This window comes from Siniperca chuatsi, linkage group LG3 (assembly GCF_020085105.1).
Source record: "Siniperca chuatsi isolate FFG_IHB_CAS linkage group LG3, ASM2008510v1, whole genome shotgun sequence".
In the NCBI taxonomy this organism is placed as follows: Eukaryota; Metazoa; Chordata; class Actinopteri; order Centrarchiformes; family Sinipercidae; genus Siniperca; species Siniperca chuatsi.
In genome coordinates this window covers 3,902,226-3,930,158 of record NC_058044.1, presented here as the reverse complement: position 1 = coordinate 3,930,158, position 27,933 = coordinate 3,902,226, and the positions used below count along the sequence as shown (strand labels likewise).

The following is a 27,933-nucleotide window of genomic DNA, read 5'->3' as shown; positions in this document are numbered from 1 at the left end:
GTGTGTGTGTGTTTCGGGCCGCTGGCTGCAGGAGGTTATATGGTGGATCCAATGAGCACCTGGAGACCACTAACCATGATCATATCAATAAAAGGACATCTGCTCTACGGCAAGAAAGAACTGCACGAGAGGAGAGGAGGAGGAAAGAAAGAGAGTGTGTGTGGATGGGGGAGGAAAAGGAGGAGGAGAAGAAGGGAGGAGGGGGGTGAACAAAGAAGAAGAAGAGAAGGGCATAGAAAGAGGAGAGGATGATAAAGGAGGAGAAAGATGAACAAAGGAGAGCAAGATACAAGTGAAAGAAAGGTGATGGAGAGGAAAAGGAAGGAGAGGTGGAGGAGAAAAAAGAGGGAGCATGTGTGGGGGAGGAAAAGGAGGAGAAGAGGAGAGGAGGGGGTGAACAAAGAAGAAGTAGAACAAAAAGGTGATGGAGGAGAGATGAACAAAGAAAACTATGGAGTGGAGAGGAGGATATGGAGAGAACAAAAATGGAAAGGAGAGCAAGTGAGCTTCAGTAAATCAAAGTCAAATAGGATAAATAAAAATAAAGCATAGAGAAGAATAGAGAGATTAAATAAACAAGCAGAAAAAGATGAAACAAAAGGGGAAATTGGATGAGAACAGCTATGGACAAAGACTAGAAATGAAGAGTAGAAATAAGAAAGAAAATGTTAAATGACAGGAAAGTAAACACGAGGAGACGAGAGAAGGAAAGAAAAGCAAGATAGAAGAATTTGAAGAAAAAAACAAGAAGAGAGGAGATGGGAGAAATAAAGAAAGGTGACGGAGAGATGAGAAAGTAGGAGGCATAAAATTAAAGAAAATTGCAACAACCTTTGGAGAAAGATGAAGTTTAGGGTGAAAAGACAAGAAATGCAGTTTCTCAACAAGATGTCTCTCCTCTGCATGAAAGGCAAGAATGATGCAGGGACATAGTTTCATTATCTGTGCTTGTGTCCATTTATTAAAAGACACTGGAAAAATGTAAGAAAGGAACTCTGCACCATTGTCCACATGGAAATTAAAATCCAACCATGATGTTTTTGCTTGAACTTTCCTCTGAGGGTTTGGACTAACAAAGCGTCTTCTGTTAGCGAGTTCATTTTGCTCCAGTGGATTAAAGAACTGTACTGCAGTGGTACAGAAAAATAAATGAGGTTCTTCCAATGGAAAGTTTCACTGTTACTTTAAAGGGGAATGATTTATTTTATGATACCGGGCAACGAGTCTTAGCTCATCTACTGAGCAAAATCCTGGACTTAATGCTCAGGGTAAATCCATTATCCAGAGGGATAATACAACACAAAACTAAATCCATTGGGAAAAAAATAGGAAATATCATTCTAATAAAAGAAAAAAAAGCTGAGAAAAATAAAGAAAAAAGTGCACATAAGAGAGGCGAGGAAGAGAGAAGAAAGTAAAGCAGAGAGAATAAACAAAGCAGTACAAGAAGATGAGTAAGAGAAAAGGAAAGAGATGAGGCGAAGACAAATGAACAGAAGAGATCATTCATTGGTAGAGAAGACAGAGGAGAGAGGATGGAGTGAAGGATGAAGAGAGAAAATAAGAGGAGAGAGACGCAAAAGGGCAAGGACAGTGGAGAGGTGGAGGAGGAGGAGGGAACGAAAAACAATGGAGGAGAGAGAAAACAAAAACAAGCAAAGGGAGAAGTGGATGAGAGAGGAGAGAAAAATGAAATGTAAGCGTAAAAGGAGAAGGAAGGATCAATCAATAAGAAGAGAGGAAGCAAAAAGACAGGAGAGGAGACGAGAGGAGAGGAGAAGAAACGAAAATAAATGAGGGACGTAGAGAGGAAGTAAGAGGCGACAGGAGGAGAGGAGAAGAGAGGAGGCAAGAGGGGAAGACAGGCATCAACATGTTACATTAAAAATGTAATCTCTCACACTACATGAGGCCTTTGTTCGGTCAATCAGCTGTCAGCTGCCAACCATCACATCAGGGATTCTCATAATTGGGTTTGGGACACCACATGGGGTCAAAAAAAATCAATTAAATACTAAAAAAACAACTGTCGAAGCTTAAATATAACTTAAACAAATGCCTTCTTTAAAAAAGGTTGGTAAGTTTGAAATACTGCGCATGAAAGTTCTTTATCAGTAGTTTGACCAAAACAACCTTAACCCAGGGTCCACTCAGCAGTTGAAAGGCCTGGAAAAAACTAGTAGGTGGACCTTGAGTTAAAGGCAGAATGAAAAAAAAAACAATGTATAGCCTCATACAAAAATAATCCCTCTCAATCATCACTTATGACCCACTGGAAGTGTGTGGCGGTGTCTGTATCTGCAGAGACGCTGCCCTCTGTCTGTATTTTGCTGTGTTCAGGATGTTTCAGGGTGTCGACCTTTGGGCAGTGGGTGTGTAGCCCCAAGCCAGTAACAGCGGGCAGGATGTAAGAAGCTACAAAAATTGTGGACACATATAGCCTCGCAAATATAGCGAGGCGGAACGCCAAGCAGACAAAGCTAGTTCCAAAACGAGAGGGAATCTGGGGTTGGCTTACACCCGCTGGCGAGCACTGAAGGAGAAGATGGGGATGAAGAGCGATGTGGAGTGGGCCTGTTTTCTGTTGAACAGGTAGGTGCCGGCGGTCAGCTTAGTTAGCTTGCTAAAGGATCAACTTTTCCAGTACAACAAATGTAATGTTCCAAAAACAGTAGTTAGCAGTGTACGTACAAGCAGTGTGTGTACACACTAAATCCTACTATCAACCAATGCAAATAACTTACAATACGTTTTGAAAAAATAAGCCTTGAGGTCTGCAGTGCTGAGTTTGAGCTTAGAATCATTTTCTGTCAAACACACAAGCCACACGGTTACCGCGGCAGTCCCACACCAATGTAAGTTAGTCAGTTGATCGCTGGAGACTCAGTGCTAGTCTGTAATGAGCTGGTATATAGCAGATGATAGCTAACATTACTGTTAGCAGTGTATTTTTTTCTAACACTGAGGTACTGATACAGCAACGCTGTCACACACAGCACTGGGCGTGCTCTTCTGGTGTCGTTGAGACGGGGAGGAGGGGCCAACTTTGAATGTTGTGTTCACAAACCGCGACCGACAAATCCTACTCATTCTGCCTTTAAGATAAATGCCATTTCTAGGAAACAGGGTTGGGCAAAACATACCACGTTGTCTTTGTAATCCCTCCAGGATCCAAACGGATCAGAAAAGTCTGGGACCTGACCGGATCACAAAATGTTGAGAAACTCTGAACTGAAGTCATTTTGGAATTACTTTCCAAATGGAGATGTAAAGCGATATACCATAGTAATATATTGTAAGATGAGGTATACTAAATGAATAATATTAACAAGTAGAAAAAGTTATAAAATACTTTAGTTTAGTTTTATTAGCTGGACTTTCAAACTGGATCGCACAGTCTTTCTCAGTGGATGGAGTTTAACAATCGGTCTTCTAGCTAGAAAGTGGACGTTGAAATTTTACACTTAACTTAATAACATCATTTTGCAATACCTAATTTATTCTGGAGTACTAACATTGCACATTGAGGCAATTATAAACCATTTTTGATAATGGGAAACCAAACCAGATGAGAACAAACTATATTTGAATAAAGGGCATATTAAGTTTCACTACAAGGAATAAATAAGATGTTACATTAGTGTTGCATAGATGCAGTTATACCTGGAAAATAAAGAAAATAAAATTATATAAAACTATCACAATATCTGACATTTTGACTATGTTTGACAGCACCTAAGGAATGTGGCTGTATTATATTATATTGCACATGAGCTGGACAAGGGCTGTATAAATAATCAATACATCAGTCAGTATGTTCAGTAGAGATAGGTTATTGATACACTGATACCAGGACTGTCAGAGGTGTTTCCATCTTTAAAGACCCTGGAAACTGTTCTGCTTCCTGACCCACACTCACACGTACATGGTGATGCGTTTATGTATTATAATTCATATATTTTTATCTTATATTGTTGTTGGGTATTTTATTACATTTTATTTTTGTATTATTTTAATTGTCAGATTTGATTTGCCTCATTGCCTTCTGAAATATCTTAATCCTGGTTCACCCATGTAAACCACTTTGTAACTGTTTTGAAAAGTGCTGTATAAATATTATCATTATTATTATTATGTCTTTAAAAGGTTTAGACTTGTGAAGATTTACATGGACACCAGTATCCCGGTTTTGAGTCTTATCCTGGTTTTGGTCCCATTCAGTATATTTACATGGAACATAAACCTATTTATTCATATCCTTATATACACACGATCATATTATCCAGGTTTCTGATTATCTGCTTAGCTTCTGAGTTACCTCAGCAGCTGACGATGAACTCAGTTTGGTCTTTGCTGTATTTACCAGTCTGTTGGACTTCGCTTCTCCATCTAAACTTAAGCAATACATGTAGAAGATGAGAGTGACAATAAAATACATCCTCTGCATTACCAGAGTCAGACTTTCACTTTTATTTCAGCATATAGATGACTTTACATCATTTATCATCATATCTTTTGTTTTACTGGCTGTTACATAATTTGAATCAAGGACGCAGCTACGAACATGAATAATCAGAAACCTGGATACGGTTTTACCTGCCACAGTATCCTGGTACTATATCAGGTTTCTGAAACCAGGATATGATGCTGACATGCACAAAGCATAACTGGGATACTAAAGTGCATGCAAACGCATTCATAGTTTTTTCTCAGTATAGACAACAGAACTCAAAAGGCTCATTTAAGGGACTTGCGGTTTACATCAATACAGTGTGTGTATAGATGAAGACATGTTGAAGCTTTTAGGCACTGTGGTCCTTTTGCTTTGCTCTCTGAACCAGCAGCCGTGTAAAAACATTGGCATACGTTTATGCATAAATATGTGCAACGTCAATGCGTTATGTCATTTTTAATAGTGACCGTCTGTAATTTTTTTTGTCAGTACAAACTCTGCAATGAAGGGCCAATTTATGAGTGTCAGCTAGTCCTCTGTTTGTTTGTTTTTCTGATTTAATGAACCAATTTCCCCTCAGAGATGAAATACATTTCCCCTTTTCTTCTACATTTCTCTCAGAGAATAACATTACCACTGAATAAATTCTGGCTGATGATATTTTTTTTTTGCCAAATTGGATGTATTGTTTATATTTATCCATTTTTGAGACAAACACCTCAGTTACTGTGTGTATGATCAATCGTTTCTGTTCATGCAGCTGACAATCAGCCTGCCAATTTTTTCACTGCAGTGTGTGTGTGTGTGTGTATGTTTTTGTCCTTTGTATGCAGCAGATCGTCAGTGTGAGAAGATGTGGAGGCTTTATTGGAATTGGGGGGTTGGGAAGGTGCTGCTGCCATGATTTTATCCTCCCTTAAAGACAGAGAGAGACAGAGGAGAGGAGAGGGGGAAGGGGCAAAGATGGTGGTGTATAAAGGTTGGGGGGGTGCAGTAGTTTTCACTGGAGAGTAGACTGGAAGGGTGTGTGTTTCTGTGTGTGTGTTGGGGAGGAGGGACTCTGTCAAAGCCGGTGGGGGTATATATTATGTTTTATGGTTACGAGGGGACGCATAAATCACAGTTTCATTAAACGGCTTCAGTCTCAGAGCACTGCCCCCCCCTCGCAGCGGGACATCCCTCGTTTCTCTCCCTCCATCCTTCCTTACTTTGTCCTCCATCTTTCTCTGTCCTCAGTCTGCCACTACCTTCTCAAAACCAGTCTCCCATCCTCCTCCATCACTCCATCTAGCACTCCTCTGAGTCTCCTCTTCCATTTTTAGTCTCCCTTCCCACCCCCACTATCTCTCTTTCTTTCTTTTAACCATTCTCCCTTTCTCTCTCCCTCTCTTCTCGGTCTCCATGAGCTGCCATCGCCCATCGACTCGCCCTGGACGCTAGACAGCCATGACACAATGAGGTCAAAGGTCAGAGCAACAACAACTAGAAAATCAAGGTTGAAGAAGAAGAAAAACAGACAAACAATGAAGGAGAAACAGCTCTTTATTTAAATAAATAGGAAAAAGAAGCACTACTTGTTGTCTGCTTTCAGGTGAGACAACATGAACCAAAACACGATCAGATTTTTTTTTTCCCTTATTTTGTAAAATTCCCGTCAATGATGCGAGGTCGGTTTGGAAAGATTTTTTGGCAACTGAAAAGAAAGATTTCTCTACAGACTACAGATGAAACAGTGACAACATCCTCTTCAACATATAAAAATACTATGACAAAATCAAATGCATTATAAGCTCATAATATATATTACAATCTGTTAGGCTGTTACTGCGTGTAGATGTATTGCAGTTATAATAATAATGATAATAATAAAAGCTACATTAGTTTGAAACTGATTTATGACACAACTCAGCTTTTACCCAAAGGCTAAAAAACAAATAAAAACATGTTAAAAATGAATATTACGCACCTTTATTTTAGTTTCACATCCATATAAATAAACATGTCATCATATATAAAAGCTACATTTTCTGTGGCATTTCTGTGATGCGTTCACTGGCTCGTCTGAGAAATTGGAGAGGAAGCGTTTGATCCAAACAAACAGGCTGCATCGTCGTATAATGAAGCTCATTATCAGGGACAGCGTCTTGTTGTTGGAAGCGTCTTACATTGACAAACACGCACGCACAAAACTGCACATCTATACTTGTGAGGACCATGATTCACATAATGCCTTCCCTAGCCCCTAACCATAACCATCGCAGCTATTTGGATAATCCCAACCCTTTCCTGGGTCTGTATTATTTGAAATTTTCTGATGTTTTAATGAAATACTTGTGTTTCTATATTGATACATCTAATCAATATTATCATATCAACATTGGATCATATACCTGAGTGTAATTGAAAGCTGCCGCTTGCAGTGACAAACCCACAGATAATTATCACCAACTCTGCAGTTCCTCTTAGCTCTATGGAGCGGTTTAGCGTCTTTCAGCTCATTGTTTTGGTTTCCCAGCCTGCAACTTTTCGTTCACTCTCATCAGCGTTGATTCCAGATGTAGCTGTTTTCAGAAAAACAAATCTCTGATAAACCCACTGTACACTACCTGCTAACAGCAGACAGACACAGTTAGCGATTTGCTGGTGAGCATAGTGGAGCATTTGGCAGCTGAAGGGCCATGTATTTTTCTCAGGAGTTGGTGGAGACCAAAAACCGAGCTAAAAGTAGATTGAATACTATTGTACTTACATAGTGGCCATTTATTGCTCTGTGTTTGCTGGATGTTCAAATAAGCAACTACTTTTACCAACAACTTACATGTAAGGTGATAATATGTCAATGTTGTGTCGAGAGCTTACTGTGCTGCCCCCAAGTGGCCAAAGAAATTAATGAATGAATGCAAGTTTAACAAAAGAAGCCAGACTTCTTAAATGTTGAATGTACAAGAACTAAAGAAAATAGTATAACATTTGAAAAAACTGATTTATATAAGTGATAAAAAGTTAAATAAACAAGATTAGGAATCTTACTGGTTATTCAATGCAAACTTTTGCTATTTTACAGCCTTCAAAACCTGGAGCTAGACACATTTTCTTCGGTACTATAACAGTAATGAGGTTCGATATGCAGCCCTAACCTTAATTCAAACGTAATTCTAAGCTTAACTCTAAAAAATAAGTTTAAACCCTATGAAACAGACCTTTGTAGAAGTGAGAAACGGACAAAATATACTCATGGTCTATAAAAACTGGTCCTCACAAATATATAAGTACAAGACTTACACACACGCTCCCAGTCCCCCGGCCAGTCTAAACTGGCAGAAAGGGCGTCTGGTGAGCAGCGATGTGAACGTGTCATAACTCCTCTGCTGTCCCCCGTGAACCCTGTCACCTTTGACCTTCAGGCTGTGTTTGGTGGTGGGGTGACACTGTTATTTACATTCGGATTATGCCTTTTATTTTCTACTCTGAGCAAAGGTTTCATTTTCGATTCAAGTGTTCCTTAATTTAAAATGGACATAACCCTAAAGCCACAATATTCATCAAATTATTGTCTAAACTTAATTTACAAAATATTATGTCAAATGTATGCTGTTGTTACACTGAGCGTGACATCAATTCCTTAGTAAGTAATAAGTAAGCTCAAGCTCAAGAATGTGAAGAACTATCCTGATGAACATGATGAATGTTGAGATCGGAGAAGCGCATTTACACTTTCAAAAAACTAGTTATAGCCTGTATTCATATTTCTGTACTTTGGGTTGTCACTGATATCATCTATAGAGCTCAACGGTGAGCGCCCGCTTTTTTAAGTGAATTTCCCAAACCTCACTGCTGAGCTCTATAGCTTCCAGTTGCTTTGAGGAGAAAAGGTCTGGACAGAAGACTGTCGAAGCTGTTTGTTAGAAATACCTCTAATCAGCACGTTATTTTGTTTCCACAACACATTCTGTGTTTCAGAGTTTATGCTCATTTCGCAAAATGTGAGGCCGCTGACAGGTTGAGGATTTCACCTTCCTGGTTATTGTGAGATCAGCACATAAAGTCTGCCGCACATTGTCACTGCTGAACTACTTCAATCACAACTTTAAGAACAAACTGAACACTTGGTGCTTGAACCCCTCATCGGTGTAGGAGCCTAACAGAGAAACAGCAGCCATGTCTGCAGCCAACAATACTTTAAAATGTACTTTTATTTCACCAGTTCGCTTCTTCATCAAACTGACAGCCCTCAGGGCTGCTGTTCAGAAATACCTGCACATGAAGTCTGACAGGTAAAATCATTACATTGCTGATAAAAACGGATTTTTAACACGTCAAATTTGATTGACAAACCTTTTATTTCATACACGAGTCCCCGGCTTAAATTAGTACCTTTATTTCTCGCGAAAGTCGTCCGTCACCGTCGCAGCTTTGAGGGAATGAGGAGCAACACTTAACCAGCCACACATCAGAAACACAGAGAGAAGGCATACGGAGGCTTTTCAACACGAGTATTAAAAATGAGCTGGAGTTAGGTAGTTAGCGCGCAGGTTCTCCTGCCTGGAGCAGGAGCAGAGGAGGAAGATGACGATGAGGTTGACTCGTTGATTTCATGTTTCGAGAGGGAAGAACTGTCTTATGTTACAAAACTGCGTCTGTGCGCAAAAACACACAAAACAAAACACCAAAATGTCCGTTTATCAGTGATATAATCCCTACAGTGTGTACCTCTTTAGCTTGGTGTGTGTGTGTTGTGTTTGGACGTGTGTGTGTCTGCATGTGTGTATGTGCGCACCATTACGCCCACGGTACTACACACACTCCTTGCAGCCACACTCCACGGGCTTCTCCACGTCCTGCGTAAACGAGGTCCCGTCGTCGCATTCGAAGGTGAGCCGCCGGCGTCTGACCCTCAGAGGAGCGCAGCAGGACGCGGCGGTGACGGCCGGCTCGGCTCCCGCCTGGCACTGACCCCGACATTCGACCCAGGAGAAGGGCTTGGAGGTCTGGCAGAGGACGGTCCCGTGCTGCAGCCGGTGGTAATCTCTCACCGGCTCACCTTGACACGGGGACTCTTTGTGGGGGGGGGACACACACAGGGAGGTTTAAGAGACAACCAGACCTCAGCAGTTAAAGGGTCAATTCACCCAAATTACAAAAAGCACAAAGACAATATCTTGGATTAAAAACAATATCTCGGATGTTAAAAACCTTCATTGGAACTACGTTTCACCAAAGCAAACAGTTCTTAAAAAAAAATAAATGTTGACACTGAGGTCTGCGGATTATTCAGGAGTAGGTGAGAAAATATGTTTTTTCTGAGTGATTCTGATTCGGATAATTTCTTAATCGATCAAAAAGTTTTAAAAAAATGATCATTATGGAACAAACTTTTACTTTTGTTATCCCAAATGCAAATAACGATCAGATGACAGGAACTCCTTGACTTTACTTTTTTTCATTTTTTGGATCAGATTAGGTTGTTTTTAAAGAGGGCGGAGACTTGCATTTTCATGAGCGGATTCAGCTCAATGTTCAAGAAAAAGTTTGAATAAATTGTTTCAACACGTTTGGTGCGGATGTGATGTAAAATACATGTCTAATGCATGAATGCAAATGTGTTCAGTGTTCTTCTGAATCAGACTGTACGATAATGACCCAGTAATCTGACACGCGTGGAGCGCAGGGAATAAAAATGACCGCTGGGCATGACAATTTGTTGTTTTAATCCATGTAGTGTGTGTTAGTGGAAGTTCTGCTCTTGGGGCACCTCATAAGGCCCCGACAGAAAGACTAGTGTTTTTTTACTTTCTCTTATCTAGTTTGACCATTTTAACATGCTCCATGATGCTCCAGATCACCTTTACGTTTCATGCAGGTTGTGAAAGATTGTAAACTATGATTGGTGGGGGGGGTTAACATTTAGTGTAACATGTTTAAAGCACCATGATCACCTAATCTGACCATCCCGAAAACCATTTATGTCACATTACGTCTCATTTGAGATTAAAAAGCTGTTTCCACCCTGATCCCTCGTCCTTCCTCACCTATGTCACAGCTCTCTCCGGTGTATCCCTGCTCACAGACGCATTGCTCTCCGTCCTCTGTCTCGCGACACTGGCCATGCAAACACTGCAGACCCTGGCACAAACCCGCCGGCTCCCCCTGCAGATTACACAACGCACCGCGATATCCCTCCTCACAGTCGCAGCGGTACGTCTGTGCGTCCAATGCCACGCACACACCCTTCACACACCTGGATTAAAACAGAGTGAGAGAGATGAGGAGAAGAGACTCAACACGAAGAACAAATCAACATAAAAACCAACATTAAAAAGAATTTATGTACTCGTCACATTAACACTTTTAACTTAATATAACAAGGAACGATGTTTGGAAAGTGGACCAAATTCAAAGTCAAGTGCGTGATTTGTACAGCATCTGAAATGTTTTTAAAAGCCAGAACAAATCACACTTACTTGCTGCCTTCACATGGGCTCACACCGGTTGCCGTGGTGACAACATCCGCTCCAGTAAGTCCTCCTGTTATTGGCAGGTCACAGTGTTGTCCTGTCCAGCCTGGCTGGCAGTGACACTGGGGACCCTGTGAAAGACAACATGTTTACTACTTAATCCATTATCTGTGAAAACATAAATCACAATAAATGTTTATACCTGAATAACTGGGTCAAAAAATACATTCCCCATCATTAACCTTCTCCTCTTCTATCTCCTGCATTCCTGTGCTCCTCAAAGTTCTCCTACTCATAATAGAGAGCTCTTTAAAAATTTAAATGCAATACCTGTTTGCTATGACATGAAATAAAATAACATTCAAGAGCTCTTCACCTCAGGAATATTTCTGATACATTATAAATCATGCAAGACTGAAACATTCAAGTAGAGATAAACAGGATATAAAAGTATAAAAGTGCAGATTGATGGTGACGGAAAGTTCAGGGACAATTTTTTAACAACTTTTTTTTTTTTTAAATCAGACAGTGACAATGATATAAAAAGTGTTAGAATTTTTTTTAACTTGATTTTTAAACTTGACTATTCTTTAATTTAACTTTTATGTTACTGTTGTGTTTGTATGGCTTTTCCCTGTTGAATATAGGCTGTTGTATGTTGGCTGTCTGCCTCCTACCTGCGCAGCGTTGGGCTGGCAGATGCCGCGCAGACAGTAGAGTTTGCGGCAGGCCTGACAGCCCGGCACCACCCCCGGCTTCATGTGGCTGCGGGTGAAGTCCTGCAGCTCGTGGTTGATGTAGAGGTTCCTGATGCAGCCGTGGAAACTGGATGTGTTGAGGGTCTGAGAGGAGAGACCCAGAGAGGCGGGCATCACCTCCTCAGGCATACCTGAGAGACAGACGGTTAGACAGAAATCAATCTGGGGAAAGGTAGTTTTGTTCATTTGAAAATTCTATAAACTTCTGGTCCATGAACAGAAAGGTATTTGTCTGAGTTTAGGAGTGTTTACCCTCTGCTGTCTCTCTGCTCTTACCTCCTACGTACAGAGGCGCCTCCCCCCTCACCGGCTGGCTCCGGCCCTGACTGTCCAGAGTCGTCGGCTCTCCTCCGTCCACAGACAGGTTCACCATCCGATTAAAGGTCACAAGCTCTACTGTGTGAAACTGCCCGTCGTTCACCGTCTCAGTGCTGTGCGTAGAGGGCGTAACATACACATTTCATATTAAATTTACAATGCAGGAACTTAGCACAGGGAAAGAATGACGACGACAGAGCAGTATTGAAGGTCACATTTTGGTTGTTTCTGGGATTACATTTTTTTGGTGCGATGTAGAGAATTTGTCTAACCTTCTGGTTTTGGATGCAATCTTAAACCAAATATTCATTCCTGTTTCAATAATCACAGGGAAAAGGCAGGTAAAGGCCCAGGACAGTTCACTATTGGATGATAAGGCTCACATATAGACATACACAACTCCTACTCATATTTTCACCTTACTTGTCAGCCATCAGCCTTTTGGCTGCATGTTGACCTGAAACAAAGTGATTCCTCAACGCACTGTGTGACATACCCAGCCCAGGAGGGCACATCGGTACTGAAAGTTACATATGGCACTTACTGTACACAGAAATAAAAGAAAAATGTAAGGGGCAAAAATGCAACCTTAAATGTGAACTGCAATTAAAGCTACATTAAGCAAGATTTGACCACTAGGGGGCAGATAGACAAATTTACAACCTGACATATTATTGCCTTATAAAGTTGTTATGGCTAATGTGTCTGTGAGCAACTGCCTATTTACACATTCAGCTGAATATTTAGATGTTAGATACTCCACTTTACCATTCCCTTTCAGCTGTTTGCTGTTTGGTGCTGGGCAGCGTACAGTCAGCAAAGTATGTACAACCACATAAACAAAACAGCTAAAAGCTGCACAGTTTCTGTAGGTGTTGGTTCTCAGTGGGTTCAGCACTGCTAGTGACATTTCTCACTGTACAGTTATTTGATTCAATGTTAATATTAAAAATGGGGCTTTAAACAACACAAGAAGAAGAAGAAGAAGAAGAATCAGACAAAATAGGAAAAATGGCTCTCCTTTCTGGGGCAGAATATCAGCATGTTTAACAGGTTTTTCATTTTCTTTGCCAAAGTGAAACCCAAACAAAACTGGGAGCAAATAATCACGCGTTTTTTTCAGAACTGGTCTTACTTGCCATTTCATTTCACTTTGTTAATTCAGCCTGATATTGTTGAGTTTTAGAGTTTAAGAGTTGCTATTTTTGTAAGTAAACTTAAAACAACCTGTACAGCCATGTCAATCTCATGCACGCTTGTCGCCACTTTTGTGGCTATTTTTCTGTCTCTGTTTTTTTATGTTGGTAGCAAGCTATGCAGGAAGATGATGTCGACATTTTAATCCCACCTATAGAGGTCTGATGGTCGACTGTTTCAAAATAAAACAAAATAAAACCTATGTGAATCAGTGAACGCTGAATCAAAGATGTGGGTAGATTCGGATGTTCTGACCCAGGTTACATACAGTAGGTCTATTCTGGCCTGTGTTTTGCTTTAAATGGACAGTCCCTAAAACAGTCTCTTCATGTAGGTATATAACTATTTGGACTAATGAATCCCTCTTTTTCACATCTCAAGTTTTCTACTGTTTTCTCACTACTTGTATTTCTCTCTGTTCTCTTCAACTTTTCTCTTTTCAGCTGATTTGCCATGCTCTCAATCTCCTCTTCTCTGCAGCTGCTTAGCACACAAATTGCCTCAGTGCGTGTGCGTGTGCGTGTCAGGCTGTCGGCTGGCCAGGGCTCCTCCTCCGTAACAGTGAACCGTCCAAACATTTAAGCACTCGACACCCGATCAAGTGCGCACTCCGCTTCAAGTGTCTTCTGGCTGCGTCTTTGATTAAACTGGAAAAACCACACTGCCGATGTCATCTGTCCACATTCCCAAACACTGCAAGACTCACTCTGAGCAACAACACAGATCATGCACTAACACGCTCAAAGCGCCGTTGCTGGGCTACAGTGAGCTGAGAGGCTGCTGCTGAGGGCTTGACGGGAGTACAGCGGATTGCTCCGCTCAACGAACACTCAGCTTTTCACTAATCCACCTGTAGCTGCTGGCTGGAGTCACATAGTTAAGTGTGATGTTAAACATGTTGAGCTGGTTAGCTTCAGCCAATGGCAGTCATGACCCTCACACAGAAAAATGCAGTATAACTCAGCTCTAACAGTGTATTCCCTACTTAGTTTCAACTGATGGGGCTTTTGTCAAGTACCTGCACCTTCTCATTTGGTGCCTGTTAACTACCTGCCTGTGGAGGACTCAACATGTGTAGTTTTCTCTAAGAACTCGATTCGTGTTTGTGCTGAGCATTAAAAATGATTTTAGATTCAAGTGTAGGTTTATTGTCCTAACTTCACTTTGTTTCTGGAAGCATATCCTGAGCTGAGCTTATTGCAAGAGGACATTGTTTACTGTAAACTGGTCGCTGTGGTTTTATGGGAGCACGAAACACAACAACTTGGATGTGCAGAAACATAAGATCCAAGTGAAGATGAAGTGAAGTTTAAACCGATATGCTACAGCGAAGGCACAGCGGGAGCAATTTGGGGTTCAGTGCCTTGCCCAAGGACACTTCGACATGCCAGGATCGAACCGCCAACCTTCTGATAGGTGGACGACCCGCTCTACCACTAAGCCACAGTCCAACCAGCACCTATTTGAACCAATGTTCTTACAGGATGAAAGTTGGATCCTTGTAACAACAGACATTGTAGTAACAAGTAACTGTGTGTGTGTGTGTGTGTGTACCTGTAGATAGCAGTGGCTGGCTGGTTCCCAGGGTCATATGTGACCCTTACATGACCTTGATGGAGCTCCACAGCGATTGGCTCGTTGTCTCCGTTATAGAGCAAGATGCCGTTTTCCTCTGCTGTTGACACCTGAATCACGCACACACACACACACACACACACACACACACACACACACACACGACACACCAATCAGAGTATGTGTGTGCCTGAGTCTGCTATGATATTTGATTTCTATCAGGTCTATGAGGTCTCTGGATGCGGGTTCGTATGTGTCCTGTTCTCACCTGCAGTGTGATGTTGGCTTGAGGCCAGTTCTTGACGTCTTGGAGTTGAACGTACGAATCTCTGTCGACAAAGTTGACACTGACCAGCTTCTCACAGCTCTGACCCTCAAAGCCTGGCAGACACTGACAGACCGCAGTCCCCGTCTTCTCCACACAGGGGGCGCCGTTCTGACACTGAGCCAGATGGCAGAGTGACAGGGGAGGAAGGGCCGCCTCACAAAATTCACCACTGAGGGGAAAAGAAGACGTCCGAGAGGGTATCAGAAGCGCTTTACATCTGCTGCTATAGTCTAATTACTTGAAAATAAGAGACGCACTGATCTTTATACCAAAACTCAGGGTACTACTGGCCAATGCTAAGTTACAATCAACATCAGTTTTATTTTTTTTATTTTTTTTTTAGATTGTTTTAAATCTGTATACATTGTATACATGATTGGAGTTATTCTTTTATGTGGAAGGTAACATGAGGCTGTAACTACAAATTTCTTCTTAACTATTAGTGGAAAATACATCTGCCAACATCCTCTTCAGGCTTGATCATATTATTCTTATATATATATATATATATATATATATATATATATATATATATATATATATATATATATATATATATGTAGGACTTACGTGGTAAAAGTCAAAATAAACTACGCTGATTTTTAATTATTTGATGGTTTTGTGTAACTGTAGATGTTTTGCACAGTAAAGTGCATGTAAACCCATATATGAATTGAGAAAAATGTGATTTTAAATCAAGTTTCCTGTACCCTTAAGATGATAAAAGAAACCGTGTTTCTAATTCTAGTGTTCCCTGAGTCCTGACAGTCTTCATCTTCCCAGGTACAGTATATACAGTGTCGCCTGTGTTCCTAGTGTTCCCAGTATTCCCAGTTGTCCTAATGTTCCCAGTACCTGTATCCCTGTGGACAGACGCAGCTGTAGCCGTCCAGATGGTCGACACACTGAGCTCCATTCTGACATCGATGGTCCACACATTCATTATAATCTATACTGCAGTCTGGCCCCACCCAGCCTGGAATACACACACACCTGGAACACACACACACCCACACATATACTACATGACACATAGTGTAGGATTCAAGAGAGACATCAGCAAAATTTACCTTTGTATGTTTGTTTGTGTGTGTCTGTATCTTTAATCTCATCCGGGATCTTTGCTGAGCCTGGCAGTGATAAAGTGTGTGTGTGTGTGTGTGTGTGTAGTCACCTGGGGCCGGTTGGAGTGCTGACGCAGGTGGACTGATGCTGACAGGGGTTTCTACCTGGAGAACACACACCCTCCTCCTCCTCACAAAACAGACCTGACAATGAGAGCAGACAGAGGGGATGTGACAGCTTGTACATACTTTCAGACCACATCATTTCTCCTCTCTCATGGTTCGAAAGGATCAACTATGTTATTTTCGAAAGTGGAAGGAGGAGGCGTCATACCTGTGTAGTTTGGAGGACACAAGCAGGTGTAGTTGCCCACTCCGTCCACACAGGTGGCACCGTTCTCACATCCGTGGTCCTGACAGTCGTCCACATTCATCTCGCAGAAAGTACCATGGAAACCAAATGCACATGCACAGCTAAACAAAAAACAAAAACAAAGAAACTCTAATATTCACTGCTACAAGGTACATGAGATATTAACTACAAAACTAAAAATATATTCACTACAAGAATAAACTTCAAGGGATAAACATGTAAAATGCCATTCATTGCACTACGATATGCAAATTCATTAGCTATTAACCAACTTGGCTTATTAGCACTTCATGCTGTCAAACGCAGCAGAAGGTCTTTTGTCTGACAGCAGTCTAAGCCCAGAGCAGCTTGTTTGAACAGTGGAAAATCACCAAAAATTCTCTCAATCAAAAACTGTGAAAACTCATATTTCCCACTTCTCACATGGCAAATTTGAACTCACCTAGCCTATTTTTATTCTGGATGTAGCGAAAAGTCCCTGGCATGCCTCACAGTGACTCAGAATGAAGCAGCAATACTCATACAATTCATTGTGTGTTAGCATGCTTTATTTATATTACATTTAGAACTGTATATTTAAGTATGCTAATTTTAGCATATCAGCATACCAACATCCATACACTTACTGTAGTAGTACTAGTATGTTATCATGTTAACTTGCATGTTAACATAATTTAATATAATGATGACTGTTAGCAAACATAATTTGTTGTAATAATGACTGTTAGCATGTACCATTAAGCATGTCAGCAAGCTTATGGCAGGATGTTAACATGCATATAATTATAATGGTAAGAGGCTAACAAGTAGCATCTAAGTATAACATGCTGATTTTCTAAATGGCATAGCATGCTATGTTAGCTTTTATCTCAACGTGCAACTGAAGGTGACATGAATTCTCTCATTACTTTTAGGGCTATCCTGTCATGAGCTAAACCATTGGACAAGAGGTCATTTTGTCCTGTTGGTGGCGCTAGATGAAAAGTCAGAGGATCAGCAAAGTCATTAGGATTCAACCTCTGGGGACCATGGAAATGTGTCTCAAATCTCATCACAATCCATCCAATAGTTATTGAGATATTTCAGTCTAACATTGCCGTTCGTGCAGCCACTCTGCTAGCGTGGCTAAAATCCTACCAGAAGGAATAACCAAAACTGCCGAAAACAGCGGAGGAAGTCCGTCAGGGAGGTAAAATTATTTAAATGTCCTGAAGAAGAAACACTAACCTGGCTGTCCTAAATTTGTTTCCTTTTGTTGGCAGAGGTTGGTTTAGGGGTCATCAGATTTTGTACAGGTAGGTTTAACACTGGGATGTCAAATAATACAGCAGGGCACGTCTGCTGGTTGTTTTGCATCCACATCTACATGGAACCATCTGCCATCTACAAGGGTTAAGACTTGTTACCTGAATCCTCTGGTCTGTTCGTCACTTAGACAGATTCCTCTGTTGGTGCAGGGATTACTGACACAAGCATCGACTGGAGTCTCACAGTGTTTACCCTGAAATATCACACACACACACACACACACAAATGAGCACATTTTTGACAACATTAGATCAGGTCAAGGGATTAATTTGATGGGATTATCAGAGACTGACGTGGTCTCAAAATAATCATAGACAACATGCAAATATAAAAAAAATTGGATCAGTGGTTTTAAACATTCAGCTTTGGGTTTGTAAATGGATTGTTGTGTATCTACAGGAGAAAACTATTTGATTAGATGTCATAAGGTGCTGGCAAACACAGACAAACTGACGCAAGCCTCTCTGCAGCTCGCAACACACACACACACACACACACACAGTTGCATACCGTGAAGCCAGACTTGCAGGTACAGGTGTACAGTTCTGTGTGGTGGACTTGACAGACACCCTGGTTCTGGCATGGAGAGGCCACACATGGGCTGCATTTGGCCTGAACAGACGCCTCTACCGGACCTGACAACACATGTACACACACAGGCTGGTTAGAAGTTTAGTCTTCATAAAAGGTCATTAGACGTTAGTATGATCACTGTCAACAGGCAAGCTCGCTGCCAGGAAGATTACAAGCCTTAAATATGACGTTTGGTTATGGAGGGCCTTATTGTGGCTGACAGTGCACCGATATCATTCACTTCACAGCCAGGACACAGAGAGATCCTGAGAAAATGTCAATCGGGCACCAAGACTGACGGATAGCAACAAAAAAAAAAGAATGAAAAAACATGGAAAAATGTCTCAGTAACACACAAATGAAATATAAGCAGATACCGGTGCGAGGAAGAACAACTATAGATGCGACAAAGACAATATAAATTTTAGGTGCAAAGGGACAGAAAATCTTTAAAAAAGCTGGGTTATTTGGAGGGAAAATTTGTAAAAAATAAAAAAAACTATGAGCCTTGTTACACCTTACTTGGAAGTGGGGAAAAAAAAGTCAGAGACAACACATTCCAATGTTACAAATTATTCTTGCAAATTATTTTACCAAGACATACACGCCTTCCATTCTTAAAAAAAAATGCTGTAGATGCATTTTATATAAAATGAACACTGTATAAGTTCCTTGTCGATCTGTTTTTAACAATAGGTAAATAATAACAGGGAAAAGTGTTTTTTTTCCTAGTGTTTGATTGACATGTGATACAGGTCAGAGTCAGAGACATTTCATTCACATTTGTACACTTTACTTTTCCAGTGACTTAAATAAAAAGCTATTATTGTTGTTATAATAAATGTTATTATATTAATAATTGTAATCATTTATTTTATTTAATCAATATTTTATCTTACATAATGATTTAATAATGATATTAACCATGAAATAAAACTTTTGTGCCAAGTTTGTGTGGGTGGGTCTTTATTGAGTTATTTACAACATAACTCAGCCGTTCTGTTGTACAGTACGTCATGTCAAAGGAGTTAAGTGAATGCTGACATCATCGTAGTGAATGCTGACATCATCATTATGTAATGTAACTGATTTGTTATAAACTGTGTTAATCTGAATTGTCAGTGTGTTCAATTCCTATGTGAAGCCCAGCAAGAATAACTGTTGTGATACAGTAGCTGATACAAACAAACGTATTGCTGTTATTTCATTGACGTGCCATTAATCTCTTCACTGGTCAAAGGTTAAGTTTACTCAAAAGTTGAAATATATCAATTATTACTTTTGATGTTCATATGATCGTGCATGAAATTTAACACAAGTGAGTACTGCCTGTGGCACTCGTTTTACTGTGAACGGACAAGAAAGAGGCGACATAGCCTACTGTTAGTCAAAGCCATATTTAGTGAAATTTAGACTCACACCTAGATTGTTTTTAATCCTCTTAAGACAAATACAGAATCCGTATGGAGTTACTTTTGTGTCTTTATTATGCAATCAAAAAAATAGGTTTGAGAGCAAAAACATCCACGCTCACAAATTTAAAAATGTCATCCAAAGGTTTTGTTTGTGAATCTAAAAGTTTTGCGAATCCAAAATGTTGAGCTGAAATCTCGTGGGTGGGACCTACGAAAGACGCGTCTCTAGTGGCCAGCCTCGATTGGAGTGACAGCTTGCCAACATCCACTGTTAGTAAATGCGAGAGGGAGTTTTGAAGTCTGTGGAGAAGACAGAGTGGGAGCAAAGAAAATCAATGCCGTCTTAGTAATAGCAAGAACGTTGTGTTTGAACTGGTGCATGTAGATTGCTTTTTGACTGCAGCCGATTTTGATGCGCGTCTATTCATTTAGATAAGATTTCAGCTTAACATTTTGACAGTTTGGATTCGCAAACAAAATTCTTTGGACGACATTTTTAATCAGTAATTTGTGAGTGTGGATAGTTTTGCTCTCAAACCTATTCTTTGATTGCATAATAAGACACAAAAGTAACTGCGCAGCTCTGTGACAAGGACAGGAAACACCATCCTGTTTGAAAAAAGCTTCATGCAAGATGGGGGGAAACATTAATTACAGCGAGCTATTCACAATGTATTATACAGTGCTACAGTGTTTTAATGTTTAAAAATGCAACAATTAGCGCCTGTGATAATGCACACAGGGTCTGATAAAACTACTAATGGAAAGTTCACACTATCTTCACACCATGAAGAGAGTGGGATCAAACCTCTGAGCTTGGTAATGCCAGGCCCCGTTTGCTTTTCACCGCTGTTACCTATTAAAATGATTCATCTCTGAACCTTTTCATCTTTTATTATTTCACAACTGTAATTCATTGTAGATTAATTAAGCTTTTTCATCAACATAAAAAGACTGTTGAAAGCAAATCCCTAGGCACAAATATAAAACACAGACTAAAAGATCAGTCTCTGTACTATCACATAGCTAAACCATCACGCATGAGCGATATTATTGGACAATTTAACTAAAATAATAAACTAAAAAGCAAACCGTAAAAGTAAGGCAAATGCAAATAAATACAAACTATGAGCTTATAAAAAAAAACAAACAATGAGATAATCAAACACAGGAGATAAAAACTTAAGTGAAAAGCATGGAGAATAAAAACTTACAAGGCTGTAAAGCTAAAACCACAAGAAACATATCAAGTATGCATAAAAGCTTTTTGATAGAAGAATGTTTTAAGACAGGATTTAAAAGATGTTACAGATGTAGCCTGTTTAATCCCAGTGGTCAAAATCACCAGCGCTCCATCCACTGATCTAAGGGAATGCAAAGGCACATAAGGAGTAAGTTAATCAATAATATATTTTGGAGCATTGGATCATTTAGTGCTTTAAAAGTAATTAGTGCATTGCAGTAGTCCAGGTGAGAAAAATAAATGCAAAGAACTAGCATGAGAAGAATGACCTAATTTCAGTTATTTTGCCATCTGTGTGTGTGTGTGAATGAGAGGCAAACTGTAAAGCGCTTTGGAGAAAAGCACTATATAAATGCAGCCATTTACCATTTAATATCAGTGAGGCAGGCAAATAATTTTGCTAAACTGTTAGATTTATGTGGAACATACAGCTGTGTATCATCGGCATAAGAGGGATAGAGGACATTGTTGTTATCACAGTATGTAACAAGAATTTACATTAGAGAAATGACAAAGATACATTTAAGATAATTTAGAAACAGTGTCACCATTATATAGTTTTTCCAGCAATACGTTTATTTTTCAAATGTAAAATGTCCTGCCCTGTTCTTGGTCACAATTCTTTAATAACCACATGTATGGACTACTTATCAAAGACATCTGTTTAGGTTATGCATTTATCTTAAAAATGAATATCACCCAATATACTCTATATTGATATTATCAGCCCCAAAAATTCAATATCAGTCTGGCTCTATTGGAGATAACCTGTGTGTAGTAAAGGCAAATGAAAATGGCCAAATCTAACTGAAAGCAACCTAACAAATAATTGATTTAAAACAAACTAAATCAACCAGCTAAATAAGAACATTTTATCTGTACTTTTGTTGTGCTAATTTTCTTGTAGCCATAGTCCACTTGCATTCATATGAACGAAAATATCAGGTCAGCTTCAAATAACCTTGCATTGTGCATATGTTCTTTGCGATTGCACAAAATAGAGGCCTATGTGTCTAAAGCATGAAACAGGAAATTAGAAATCAACTCACACAGCAACAGTATTGTCAGAAGATGTGTGTAAGTAAGTAAGTAATTTATTAAGGCAATTGTCAGGCAATTTTTTACTTCAGTTAAAGGTTTGTAGGTGTGAAAGCAGCCATCTCCCGATGAAGGTCACACAGATGAAAAATCTTCCTTTTATTAAATATTATCTATTGCAGTATGTTGCTATTTCTTCTCCTAGATCTTTTTACACATTTAATGCCAGAATCACACAGGATTAAAATAGCCAATTTACTTTCTATTCGTCACAAATCACTGAAAGACCACAGACGATGGAAGCATCATGTGAATAGGTCTTAAATTGCATGTCAGGTCACTTTGATTTAAAAAGCATTTTTACAAACAAAGTAAAATATTTTTATTGAACAACAAAGTGTACAAAAATTATCCAAACAAGAGAAAGAGCTCCTCTTTGGTGCAAGACATGAAACTACTGTAGAGATTTTGTTTCATGTACAATTTGTAGGTGTGAGTGTGTGTGTTTTCATGTTAGAGTGGCTTCCTGCCAGCTTACCCAGACACTGGAACTTGTCGGCGGGAGTGGTGAGCAGCAGCTTGCCTTCCATACCGCGGGGACCGGCACAGCGGGCAATACCGGGCTCCTTATAGCCGCTCTTCACCCAGTCTGACAGCCAGAGCAGACGACAGTCACAGTACAGAGGGTTGGCTCCAATCGCTCTGATGAAAAGAAATAAACAGACAGGAGTCAGCTCACTGACAGAGGAGAGGTTTCTGGTTTAGAAAGAAAGGAAAAATGGAAAGAAGGAAAATGGTGGGAAGGATGGGAGGCAAGAAGTGAATTAACTGCGGAGGACAGGAAGAAGAAAACAGAAGGAAAAAGAAGAAAGTAAAATGAAGGAAGAAAAGGAGGAAAGAATGATAAGAAATAAATAAGGGGTGGATGGAAGGAAAGCAAAGAAAACAAATTAAAATGGGGAAAGAAGGGAAAGAAAAGTAAAGTAAAGAAAGAGAAAGGATGAGAAAGGTGGGAAGGATGAATGGAGGACACAAGGTATGAGAGGAAGCATGTGGAACGGTAAGGACAAAGTAATGGGAAAGATGGGGGAAAAGAACAGAGGGAATTAGAAAGGTAAAGAGGATGGGGAAAGGGCGAAGGAAGGGAAGGAAGCTGGATGGAAAGAAAGAAAGAAAGAAATTGACCTGCATCAACATTTTTGCACTAATTTTCTAATCCACACGGTGGAGCTCTCAGTCCTCACAGCTCTGCTCACATACAGACAGTGACACACACAAACACACACCCCTAATCATGGAGCTAATAATGTGCATTTAGACCAGGTCCATTGATTAGATTATCAGAGACAAATGTGAGATCAAATATCCCTCATCATGTAATGTTTGCGCGCGCACACACACTCTCACACACACACACACACAGAACAAGGCCAGGGTATCTCAGTCATATGAGAGAATGTGAGAATTCTCCTCAGTCGATTAAACTCCATCAGGAACAAGTGATGAAAACACTTCTTGTCTTTTACTGACCCACACGGAATATCACATGACCACATCACCATCTCCAGTCTGTCACTGAATGACATGTGTGGTTCTTGTCTTGTACACAACCACAGATTATCTGAATTCCACGGGAGGCTTCCTTCCTCGGAAGTCAACAAAGGCATAGTTTAAAGGACAATTACTGTTTATTGTCCTAGTTTTATTCATAATTTCTATTGGTTCTGATAACAGATGAGTATTGCTGAGATCTGGGGGCATTGAGATGAGCACAGTCCAGCCAGGCAAAGAACATTAACAGCCACGGAGGTTGTTTTACTAAACGTATTTGGAGGAGAAGAAGGCCAATGTCAAAATTACTGCTACGTTTCTTCATTGTAATGGATGTCCAACCATCCATTAGATTTTGTAGACCGACTTCCTGGTTCAATTTTGACCTACTGTACTGTACTTATTGTAGTTCTGTGCACACAGTTTTTCTGTTTTTAATGGGGGATTATAACAAACATTCACTCATTTTCAGTAGCACCTCAAAATAAGTATTTTACTTTAGATAATCTGGCTAAACAGAGTGTTTTGTTGAAAAACGTGTGATGTCTGACTTCTTGTGCTCCTGGCCTCTTGTTGTAGTGATGGCACCATGTCCCTGGTTCTTATCAATTAATTTGGTATATAAAGAAACAATAGAAATGATAGCCCAAATTACCAAGACTTGGGTTGAAAAAAATCAAGACATTTCCTTAAAAATCCAATCCTTAATAATTGCATCCCCTGCAGGTTAGTAAGATGACAGATAATTACGAAAGTGTGATTCGTTACAATTTTACTTGCATTCATTTCCTCAAAGCCTGATCTTCCTGAGCAGGTAATATCTGTATGTACGAGTTACATTTACTTTTTTGACTATGGACAAAAAAAGGAGATTTTCGGATCATGTTTTCCTATCACATTATTCTTATGATGGAAGGAATAAGATGTAGAAATTACATTTGCGTATTTTTTTATTTGTACCAAATACAAAAAATCCATGAAATGTTGGATTTCTATGCTAAATATGGCAAAATCTCCACCTCTACAAATCAAAGCATCAGAGAGAGACCTCACAAGCAAAAAATAGTCAATCTTAGCACTGGAATTAGTTACATGAGATCATTTTACAGCCTGATTTATTATCCTGACTGAAAGTCAGCAGGATCTTATTTCAGAATTGATGTCATGCTTCAGAATACAAAAATAAAAATCCTCCCTCCCTCGTCCCTTCACCTCCTGTTCACATCCTTTCCCCTCCTCCTGCCCTCCATCACCTCTTCTTTTCCTCCCTTCCTTATTCCTCTTCATCTTCAACCTCCCCTCCACCATCCATTTCTCTTCTTCTCCTTCCACACTTACTGTAGATCCTCAGATTGACTCACATGGGTTATGCTTGACTGAAAATAATTATACTGTAGACACACACACACACGCACGCGCGCACACGCATACCCCTCAGATCAATAGACCCATGGGAAACGATGGATCTCTCCAGCTAATTCAATCCACCAGGCAGCCACTTGAAACCACTCACTCTCTGAGAACTGGACTCTATCTGACTGGAGCCATAAAAGCAGGGGAATCAACATGCATCAAACACACACAAACACACACAAACACACACACACACACACACACACACACACACACACACACACACACACACACACACACACACACACACACACACACACACACACACACACACACACAAACCTCCTTCTGTCAGTGTGGACAGACCCTGCTGTCCGTTACATTATGCATGTACGTGTGTGTGTGTGTACTACATGTATATTTGAGTGCTTACAGGTGAGACAGGGAGGCCACGTCGCTGAAGATGCCCTGCTGCAGCTCGGAGATGTCGTTGCCATGGAGAGAGCTGAAAGACAGACACAGCCGAGGGTCAAAAGCGGTCAGACTGAAAACTCAGAGACCACAATGACTCTGACAGGCAATGAGTCTCATCGAGCTCAACAACAGAGGAATATTTCAAGTCCCAAAACAGATGATTGCTTGTTGTAATAAAGGGAGGGGAAGACAGTGATGCGGTTTGGCCTGTGACAAGTATGATATGGTGTGTGTGTGTGTGTGTGTGTGTGTGTGTGTGTGTGTGTGTGAAAGCTCACAGCAGTCTCAGCGAGCGCAGGCCACCCAGTGCCAAAGGAGGGATACAGTGTAGAGAGTTGTAACTGAGGATCCTGCAGGAGGAGAAACAACACAATGACAACTTCAACTCTAAAATACAATCAGTATTAACACACTACACTGGCCTACTCCACACATTTGTTACAGCTTACGCTCAGCTAGCAGTGGGTTGTAAGGATGTCACTAGCTGCCTCAACAATTATTGGCAAGATTGCAATGAAAGTGTACGCTTGTACACCAAAGATATCAAAATGTAATTGGCAGAATGCAATGAAATTTCCTGACATGAGAAGGGTTCAACCACAGACCTCATCCCTGGGGATCCCAGGTCTGCAAGCCAGCAGACAGAGCATAGGGTCCCCAGGGGGGAGAGGCATTGCTTCCTTTGATGCCACAAAATTATAAAAGAGGACAGGTTTACTTAGCTCAGGATGAGATAACAGATAACAGTTCTGTGAAAAAATATCTGCAGTAGTTGAAGTAATGACAATCTTGGTCATATGAATCTATGCCTGCTTGATCATGATTTATATCTTAAATTTCCACAACAGAGTGTGATGTATTTTCTGGTTTTTGGTCTTGTATTCACCTACTTCATAGGTTCATGGAGAAAGGAAATAGTTCAAAGAGGTCATTTTGTAATCATGTTTAAAACATGACTTACAAGGTTATAGCACAGTAAGTTGAAGATCTAAAGTTAAAAACGTTATTGTGATTCCTCTCATCACTACAAACTAAATTAAGTTAAATTGCCCATGGCTATGGCTATGCATCCTTCTGTATCAGACACACTAAACTTTATGCATCAAAAGAACCGATGCCTCTTGTCGAAGGGTAAATCATTTCACTTGCTTGAAATTTCCGTTGCCTTCATGTATTGTTGTGATGGCTTCAATTAATGGAGCGGTAAATGTAGCTTTTCTGTCAGAGATGTGACTTCAGAACACTCATTTGGGGTGAAATTTCCCTTTAACATTTGAAAAAGGACGTCTCTCCAGGTGTGTGTGTGTGTGTGTGTGGACTCACAGAGTGGTGAGCTGGCTCATGTTGGAGAAGGAGTCATCAGACAGGGAGCTGATTTTGTTGTTGCTCAGATCTCTGCAGAGGCAAAGGTCAATTCCAATCAACACACACACACACAGAGTCCCATTAGATACACAAATACATACAGTGCACATACGCACACACACAAACTAATAACACGTGCTGCAATCTCTCTCCATGGACTCCCCTTTCTCTCCATAACATACAGACACATTCTCACACAGAGACACACATTTTCCCATTAGAACATCTTAAAATGCAGCTGATCACTGAATTGAGTTGATTCACACGAAGAAGTTTATGTGTGTTTGTGATACGATATAAAAACACGAAGCATTTTGGAATGAGCGGGACTTCTCCCCCACAGACTTAACTTCACAGTCCACAGCTCCCCCTGCTGGATTTGTTCGTACATACAGTGGCCACAGGGTTTGTCTGCACGTGCAGCTCTTTTGCATCCAGTATACTTTAAACATGCCAAAATTTAGGATTAGCAGCTTATCAAAAAGTGAGACTAGTTCATGTAAAGACACTTAAAATGAAACAGTAACTATGAGGTTAAAGTGCTGATTCTCAGCTTTAAATTGATGCTGTCATCCATATCAGATGTGATGTGGAATTGTTTTTATATAAAGTCCCACAGTTTTAAGGAACCAAAATGTAATGGACACATTTTTAAAAAGTTAAAAAACATTATATTTAGTATTTGGTTGTATGGACTGAAGTCTCTGACTCAGCAGACTCATGGTATCTCATGGTGAGTCTCTGTCAGGCCTGTTGAGCAAACAGCTTCACTTCTTGCTTGTTTTGGGGGCTTTTTGCTTTCAGTCCGGACACTAGCAGTGAAACCTATGGTCAGCTGGATTGAGGTCATACGATTCCACTCGCCACTCGGCCCTAAAACGTCCTTTGGTTACCTTGTCTGTATGTTTGGGGTAGTTGCCCTGCTGTTTTGTCCTAAAACTAGGAGACTGTATAAAATGAATTATGAGTCCTACACTGCTCACTGTTAAAGCTTAAAGTCGGTACTTAGAACTCATAGTCTTTGCTTCACGTCAAATCCAATGTGCAAGAGTAGAGACAAAACAATAAAACTGTGTCTGCTTGACTGCACTG

General features: G+C 40.3%; 1 protein-coding gene across 1 annotated transcript in view; it reads right to left on the bottom strand.

Moving 5' to 3' along the window:
* Nucleotides 1–5,977: 5,977 nt before the first annotated feature.
* slit1b (slit homolog 1b (Drosophila)) overlaps nt 5,978–27,933 on the bottom strand; it is a 73,497-nt gene continuing 51,541 nt past the window's right edge. The window contains exons 23-38 of the mRNA XM_044190480.1: nt 26,800–26,871; nt 25,755–25,826; nt 25,436–25,507; nt 22,637–22,800; nt 18,340–18,464; nt 17,928–18,022; nt 16,483–16,622; nt 16,259–16,352; nt 15,940–16,077; nt 15,025–15,253; nt 14,736–14,866; nt 11,943–12,097; nt 11,586–11,797; nt 10,915–11,039; nt 10,483–10,691; nt 5,978–9,509 (exon numbers count right to left, since the gene is read on the bottom strand). Of these exons, the coding sequence (XP_044046415.1) occupies nt 9,247–9,509; nt 10,483–10,691; nt 10,915–11,039; nt 11,586–11,797; nt 11,943–12,097; nt 14,736–14,866; nt 15,025–15,253; nt 15,940–16,077; nt 16,259–16,352; nt 16,483–16,622; nt 17,928–18,022; nt 18,340–18,464; nt 22,637–22,800; nt 25,436–25,507; nt 25,755–25,826; nt 26,800–26,871 (2,296 nt within the window). The 3' untranslated portion in view covers nt 5,978–9,246. The remainder of the gene's footprint in view (nt 9,510–10,482; nt 10,692–10,914; nt 11,040–11,585; nt 11,798–11,942; nt 12,098–14,735; nt 14,867–15,024; nt 15,254–15,939; nt 16,078–16,258; nt 16,353–16,482; nt 16,623–17,927; nt 18,023–18,339; nt 18,465–22,636; nt 22,801–25,435; nt 25,508–25,754; nt 25,827–26,799; nt 26,872–27,933) is intronic.